Below are 7,320 nucleotides of genomic sequence, written 5' to 3'. Positions count from 1 at the left end.
CACGCTGCGGGTGCTGCTGCGGTGTAACCGCCGCCGGGCATCGAGAGGCGAAGCCACGGGAAAGGCCGACCCTTACTCCGCTCCTGCCCCACCGCAGCGGCCCGGCCAAATCTGGCCATAACCGTGCCCCGCTTCCGCCAGCCGTGGAGCTTCACCGCCGACTCCGATTCGACAGGCGAGGCAGAGGGAAGCCTTTCACCGCCCTCCCCCCACAGAGGCAGCTTCCGCACCAACAGCACCAGCCTCTCTTTTTGCTAATAGGTAGCATGTAACTTTTACGCCCATTCTTCTTTATACACAGTCCTCAACACCATAGTCCAAGGAAGAGAAAAAACATGCTCTTATTAAAACCAGAGTCGGGAGCAGACAGCCAAGTTGAACAGGACTAGAATGACAGTCCTCACTCATTACTGTACTGCACACGTACACCGCCCAGTGGAGTCAGAGACTCAGGACTCAGACCTCAGTCCAAAGCTGGGCAACAACATAACCAGGGATCATCCACTAAACATCTTTAGAGTATTTCTTTACCTGGGCCTTTTTTGCTGATGAATTAGAAGCTAAAAAAATAATCTTTGCTTTGATTTTTTTCTTCTGCATCAATATATGCTGGTTTACAAGACAGTAAAAAGAATTATCCCATGGTAAAAGTCAGACCCTGCAAATACAGAGGACTCCACAGCACCATGGATTGGGAGCACTGAGGAGAACAAAAAAAAACCAGTCACAGCTGTGGGAATCAGGTAACACGATGTTCAGAAAAACAGCATTCCCCTCTCCTTTGTCACTCAGGGAGCTACAGTATGGGCCAAGGACAAGTGCACTGGTGAGGGCAGCCCGGGAGTTCCTGTCATGTCTTTTACAGCAGTGAGGTTAACCCTGTAAGAAGGCCTATCTCCACTGGCTAGTAGATAGCAGTGGGTATGAGGGCACACTGAATTTTAATAAGAGTGGAATCCAGAGATATTTGGAAGGCATCCTGGGCACAGCCGTGTCCTGACCCTCTGCTTACCTCCTCCCCCCACTACCCACCCCACAAACTAAGACAATCCTGCAGAGATTACTTCAGGCAAAGGTGGCGTCAGTGCCTCTTGCTGGCTTCCCTTTGAGTGGCAGTCGCTGGGTCATCAATATGAGCCATAACGATCCTGGGGAGGAAACACACAAAGACACCATGCTACAACACTCCATGCAGACTCCAGAGACACATAACAAGGTCCTGGGGTGCTTGGGATTGGAAGGCAGTGTGAGGTTACCTAGATAGGACACCATACAAAGGCAGGAAGTAAAATGGCTTTAACTTTCTAAGTTCTGCCTGAGAATAGTGGGAAAAGGCGTATGTGACATAATAAGGTGTCCTGTCCAGCAGGAGAGTCAAGTATTTTTCACTGGTCACCTGGAATTGCTCAGCTACTGTAATCATCAGCTACAAAAGACAGGTCTCTACCTAGGACTTCTAACATAATTTGAGAAGACAATGATAATTCTAGCAGAAGCCAGAACATCATGAAAATCCCTGAGGATAACAATAGCCTGCCTGAAGGCATCACAGTGTAATCTCACCTGGAGGGAGTTCATCACCCCATTGGCTAGGACAGCCATCTTGCCAGCAACTGATTTCACTCCTTGCTTGAACTGTGCAATGTCAGCTGCAGGCAGGACATTTCCAATCGACACACCACCTAGGAGAACCAGCAGGAGTTAGCACAGATTGCCATAGCTCCAGACAGCACCCTGAGCCCCTCATTGACCTGCTGAGTGCTAACAAACCTGAGTGTGCATTCTCAGCCTCTCCAAACAGGTCTGCAGAGCTGATGGCACTGCTGCCCGAGAGCTGCTGCAGTCGGGACCTGGCTTCGTACTGCAGCAGAAAACAAAACAGTTGTAAGGGAAGGGAACAAAGTAGACCTTAGCAAACAGGAGATGAAGCCAGAGCTGTACAAGCTTAAGCACTGCAGAATTCATCTACCTCAGTGTCTGCCTCCCGTCCAAAGAACATATCTGAGGAGATTGCTTTAGCCCCTGCAAACTTCTGACGCGCCTCATTGGATTCCACAACAGATGTCCTGTTCTCTGTCTCCCGCCTACTGGTGGGTCTGAGGGAAAAAGAAAGGAGGCATCTCAACTTGAGCTCACCAACATAGTGAAGAAAGACTTCACTCTCATACCCCATCTGATCAAAGGAAAGCAACAAATCCTTGGGTGCTAGCTACTGTCAGGGTTCTTCTCTCTCCACCTCTTGTTAGCCAGCACTTGATGACCATAAATGCTGTATCAAACTTAGGGACACAACAGTCAAAAAGTGCCCAAGCGCCTTTCTCTTTGGCTTGTCCATACAAGTTTTCTGTAGCACGAGGCTCCTACACAGCAGCATCTCTCCCCACAGCTCCTAGACCTATTCCTTTGTCACACACACCAGAAGGTACAGTAGCAGTGGCAGGCACTTCACCTCTCTGAAACTGGCCGAATACTGGAAATGGTCACCTCAGGTTCCTCCTCTTTGTCCATACCCCATGAAGAGTCCGTTTCCCATCGTGAGCCAAATGCATCTTCAAATGAGAAGGGATTATATTTGTACCTAGGTATCAAAAATAGGTAGTTTAGGCCAGACATTAAACTCAGGAATAAGCCAGAGACTACACTGAAGCTAAGTCTTACTTGGGGGGTCCAGATGTGAAGCCTCCAGCATCTTCAAACAAGTCCAATTGTGAGCGGGAAGATTTTGCAGCCAGTGGCGTCTCCTGCTCAATGACTTGCATCTCAGACATCACCGAGTGTGAAACAGAACTAGAACAACGAACAGGCAAATCAGGGCCAATGGTCTGACAGCATCCAGCCCCTGCAACCAGTCTGCCTCAAAACTGAACCTGGCCCTCACAGGCAAGACAGGTGCCAAAAGTATCGAGGGAGACTTGTGGGATGCCAGCCCCCTGCATCCCCTATCTAGCTTATCCTGACTCCATCAGAAGTCTTCAGCTACCTTCTTAACGTCACATGCACCTTGGGGAAAGCTCGAAGGAGAACCAGAACCTCTAAGCAGAGTGCCCATTCCTTCTGGGGCCTGAAGCATGTTTAGACATAGTTCAGCATATGAGCACTTTAAATCAATTCCTTATCTCTTGTAAGAGCAGCAAGCTACTGCCTTCAGGAAACCTTTCTAATACAGGATGCTTCCAAGGCACTTGTCTGTCCTATACCATACCATCCACAGCCAAGTACCTTCTGGACACCAAGCCCATGCCCAGCCTCTCTGCTTGTTCACGCTTCTTCCCTTCAAGGTTCTGAAGTTTCTTCTCTTCCTTCTTCCGATCAAGCTGCAGTTCCTGATAAGCCAGTCGCATTGAGGTGACTCTAAAAGAAAGAGCTATGGTGGGTACCAGCTCATTACCCTTCCCCCCAGCCCATGCTGTGGAGGGGCAAGGGGGAGAGTAACTCTAACAACCCACCAAAACACCCATTTCCACAGCAGCTCTGCCAAAAATCCTTGCCTAGAAGCTACTGCTTGTCTTCCCATCTCACTTCTACTGAGATTCAACTCTTTTTTTTGGCTAACCATCATTTCCTTACTGTAAGGATTGCACCACATCCCCTGCAAACAGAATGCCCCATCCAGTTCAGCCTTTGCCTTTTTCAGTCCTGTCCAAAGGTCAACAGAAGTGTGAAATACTTCCTTATCTGCTCCTTAAAACTCCTCCAGGGATGCTAATTTGGATGAAATACAGCAGTATAACTTGTGCCCTGCTGTACGGGCCATACCAGCTTACAGCTACTGTTCATCCTGTTGTGCAGCATGTTCTGTAACCACATGAGGTGGTCCTTGGGTAAACAGCATTAACCTTTTATTACTTCTGCCTTATGTATGCATGGTATTCAGCCAAAACAGGGCACTTACATGGACTCCTCAGCTTGTTTCCTGGACTCCACTGCCTGCTGCTCCCTCAGCTGCTCTGCCACCTGGGCTTGCCGCTCAATCTCACTGAAGCTCTGGCTGCTCACCTTCTGCGCTCCAAGGCCTTTTTTTGCACCCAACTTGGAAAACAAAACAAAAAAAAAGAAATTTCTTCACCCTAGATTGTGCAGGTAGAAGAAAACCAGAATCCTTCTCCTTGCTGCACTGATCAGGCCTTTGGTCTCCCCACGTAGTCACAACCTACAGACCCAACAGAGCATGGAAGAACACCCAAGAGTTAACCCACCAATGACCAGCGCTAGAGATCAGCCACACACACTTCAGATCATAATGAGTAACGACCCAAAACCTAATTGGTTCTGTCCATTAGTATACAAGCTATCTTTCAAAATAAGCAGTGATATAATCAAAGCTCGCCCTTCCCCAGATGGATTTCTCAGTACACAGCTTTGTTAAGGGCAGAAAGCAAGGGTGAAGGAAAGGATGGCAGTAAGAAGAGATATGCTCTACCTCCTCTCCATAAAAGAAGAGTTCAGACATACCCCTTTCTTGGCAGCTCCTGGCTTCTTCTTTCCAATGATGGAGGATTTAAGTTCTGCAAGAAGAGGCAAGCAGCAAGTGAACTAAATTAAGAAGCCAAAATTAGTCAGCAACCCACACAAACATCCACCAGTCCAGCTGCTATAGAGTCCAGGGCACACCATGCAGCTTCATATTAGAAGCTTGGGTGACTTCACCCAGCCAAGAAAGATGCACTTAGAAGCTCCCCAGTTGCAGGCTGGTGGCGCTAGAGAAGCATGTCCATTGCTGGAGAAACTTCTAAGTGAATTAAGACTTTTGAATAGCTCTCCCAGTGTCATGCAGTTGGGATCAGGGTAGCTAGAAAAACACTAGATTTACTCCATACAGAAATCCAAGAAGATGCAGCTTCAGAGCTATATGAAGGTCAGTGCCCCCAGTGCCTTAGGGACAAAAAAGCAAGAACCCAAAAGTCACGTTTACATGACCAGACCACCAACAAAATGGACCTGAAGTGCAGCAAGCTGTAAAAGCAACAGGTTCCCCAGCACATTGCACCAGGAGCCTGTCACTCGGAGGGCATGGAGCATGCCACGTTTGTAAAACCAGCCAAGGTCCAGCCAAGCAAGATGCCTGGGGAAACATGTAAGAACAAAGCAAACAGAGAGGGACTGCCCAGGACATTTTACCAGCTTCCAACATATAGCTCCAAAATTTTTAATTGCCCTTGTTGGGCTTTTCTTCCACAGAAGCGTCTCCTCACTTTCTACACCCACAGGACTTTTGTCAACCCATACTTAAGATCATTCTTGACAGCCTTCCCTGTATCTTTTCTAGTCTTACCAGAAGTTTTTTTAAGTAGGGGCACTCAAAATATTCACACTATCCAAGACAGTTTTCAGCTTGCTGTTCCTAACATTTCACTTGGGGTTATTTGGGTTTTTTTAATTACTGTCAGGAAACATTTAACAGAAATGTCAATAAGATCCCTCTCCAGATACAGAATAGCTGTTTTACATCCTTATACGATACACGTAAGCTTTGGCTCTCTCTCTCCAAGCACAGGAAGCTAAAGTTAGAGTTGAAGGCAGAATCACAAATGGGGCAGGCAGAGTTGTCACAAGCAGCCAGCGCAGGCTTTTAGCCAGTTACCTCTGGCAGGAGGAGGCCCTTGTGTTGACAGATACATGGACATGTCTGAGGAAGAGACATAAAACACGGGGAATGAACAGACACTTGAGGACACAGGCTTTCTACCCAGGGTGAACCCACTACGGGCTAGAAGCGCACTCTCAATAAGGACAGAAGCTTCAGCTAAGTGCTCTGTGTGCAGCCAGGACAGGAATGGCAGGGGAGAACCAGATACAAATCTGTATTACTCTGGAAACTAAAAATCAATTTGCCTCCAAAGGTTCTGGGGGGATAAAAAACAACAACAAAATCAACACAAACCAAAATATAAACATCACAGCCATGTGGCCTTGATGAACCAAGTTACAGATACACAAATGCCAAGAATTGTCCAAAGCTCAAAAAATTAAAACAAGCTTTTGGGAAGGTGACAGCTTTGAACTCAATCATCCAAAGGAGGAGGAAACCTCCAGTAGATTGTGGCTTGATTTTGGGGTTTAGGAAGATCCTCAGTACTGGCTTCACAGGAAGATAAAGCTCCTTTAGACGTTCTGGAAATTGGCTCTTTAGTTCCAGTTCCACTGAGCTCACTATTGAACAGTGGGTATAAGAGCAAGACTGATCTGAGAGACAGCAGAGCCCTACTTACCTAGAGGAGCTTTTGGAGATGTGCTCAACAAGTCAATAGAGGGGCCCTGGCTGGAATCTATGGGCATAAAAACAGAAGAGAACATTCAGCAGAGATTCTCAACCTCTGTCTTTTCAGTGTGCTCGCAGTTTCACTACATCTCTTTTATCTCCTCTGCCCTCACCCCTAACAAGTTGCAGTCTGAAATGTACACTTCCTCAAGCACAATGACTTTGTCTCCACAGAGCAAGTTATTCCCCCTCTGCAGTGTTTTTAACACATAAAAAAAGAAAGCAAACATTCTGCAGGGGAATACACAAAGCTGTTTCGAATTACAGCTGTATAGATGCTTGCTTTCCTTGTCATCCACCCTAAAAACAGTTTTTTTGCTTTATATTGACAGACTGTTTCCAGATCCACCAAATTCAAGGGATAGAAAAGTGTCTTTAAACAAATAATTATGTCTGGAAGCAGGGAAATGGGGCAGCTAATGCCCAACACAGTTTTGCATGCATTTCAGGAAAAGCAGAAAATTGATCCCAAACAGAGCAGTGTTTTTCGAAGCTTCCACTAATTTAAATAAGCATCTCACAGCACACAGAGCTTCCGCTCGTTCAAGGCTGAACCAAAGGAAAAGCTCAACCCTTCCAACTGCTGTACAGAAGTGTGTGCTCCTGGAAGTGAAGTCAGGTTCTTGGGAAGATTATTCAGCAGGGAACTCACTTGACACTTCGCTGCCTTCTGATGTCTTTGCTGCTTTTTCCAGCTCCGGGGAAGATTGTGCAGGATTCTGGATGGCATCTGCTACATCCCAGGTACTGGAAGACTGCAAGGAGATGCTCATTTCAGCAATTCGCAGAAGATGGATTAACCCAACAATCCTGAACTTAGATGAGGTTTAGTGACCTGTACTCAGTTTTAGGCCAAAGGAAACGTGCTCCAAACTCTAGACTGTGCACTCTAGACTCTTCTTCACTGAAGATAAGATAACATATGGACAAGCCCACGTTCCCTTAGCACAGACAAAAATTTAAGAAAACCCCAGAAGCTGAATGGAGGGGCAGGAGGAATGACAGCATCACTCAACAGCAGTACCAGAATTCACTACTGCAAGGACTTCCCAGGTTAAGGA

General features: G+C 46.8%; 1 protein-coding gene across 1 annotated transcript in view; it reads right to left on the bottom strand.

Moving 5' to 3' along the window:
- Positions 1 to 525: 525 nt before the first annotated feature.
- ARFGAP2 (ADP-ribosylation factor GTPase activating protein 2) overlaps positions 526 to 7,320 on the bottom strand; it is a 9,272-nt gene continuing 2,477 nt past the window's right edge. Inside the window, exons 5-15 of the mRNA XM_010190835.1 lie at positions 6,912 to 7,014; positions 6,210 to 6,266; positions 4,453 to 4,505; positions 3,893 to 4,029; positions 3,220 to 3,351; positions 2,659 to 2,787; positions 2,450 to 2,578; positions 1,970 to 2,096; positions 1,771 to 1,861; positions 1,564 to 1,682; positions 526 to 1,148 (exon numbers count right to left, since the gene is read on the bottom strand). Coding sequence (XP_010189137.1) covers positions 1,128 to 1,148; positions 1,564 to 1,682; positions 1,771 to 1,861; positions 1,970 to 2,096; positions 2,450 to 2,578; positions 2,659 to 2,787; positions 3,220 to 3,351; positions 3,893 to 4,029; positions 4,453 to 4,505; positions 6,210 to 6,266; positions 6,912 to 7,014 — 1,098 coding nt within the window. The 3' untranslated portion in view covers positions 526 to 1,127. The remainder of the gene's footprint in view (positions 1,149 to 1,563; positions 1,683 to 1,770; positions 1,862 to 1,969; positions 2,097 to 2,449; positions 2,579 to 2,658; positions 2,788 to 3,219; positions 3,352 to 3,892; positions 4,030 to 4,452; positions 4,506 to 6,209; positions 6,267 to 6,911; positions 7,015 to 7,320) is intronic.

Source organism: Mesitornis unicolor, unplaced genomic scaffold, assembly GCF_000695765.1.
Source record: "Mesitornis unicolor isolate BGI_N332 unplaced genomic scaffold, ASM69576v1 scaffold27630, whole genome shotgun sequence".
In the NCBI taxonomy this organism is placed as follows: domain Eukaryota; kingdom Metazoa; phylum Chordata; class Aves; order Mesitornithiformes; family Mesitornithidae; genus Mesitornis; species Mesitornis unicolor.
This window is presented reverse-complemented; position numbering and strand designations above follow the sequence as displayed.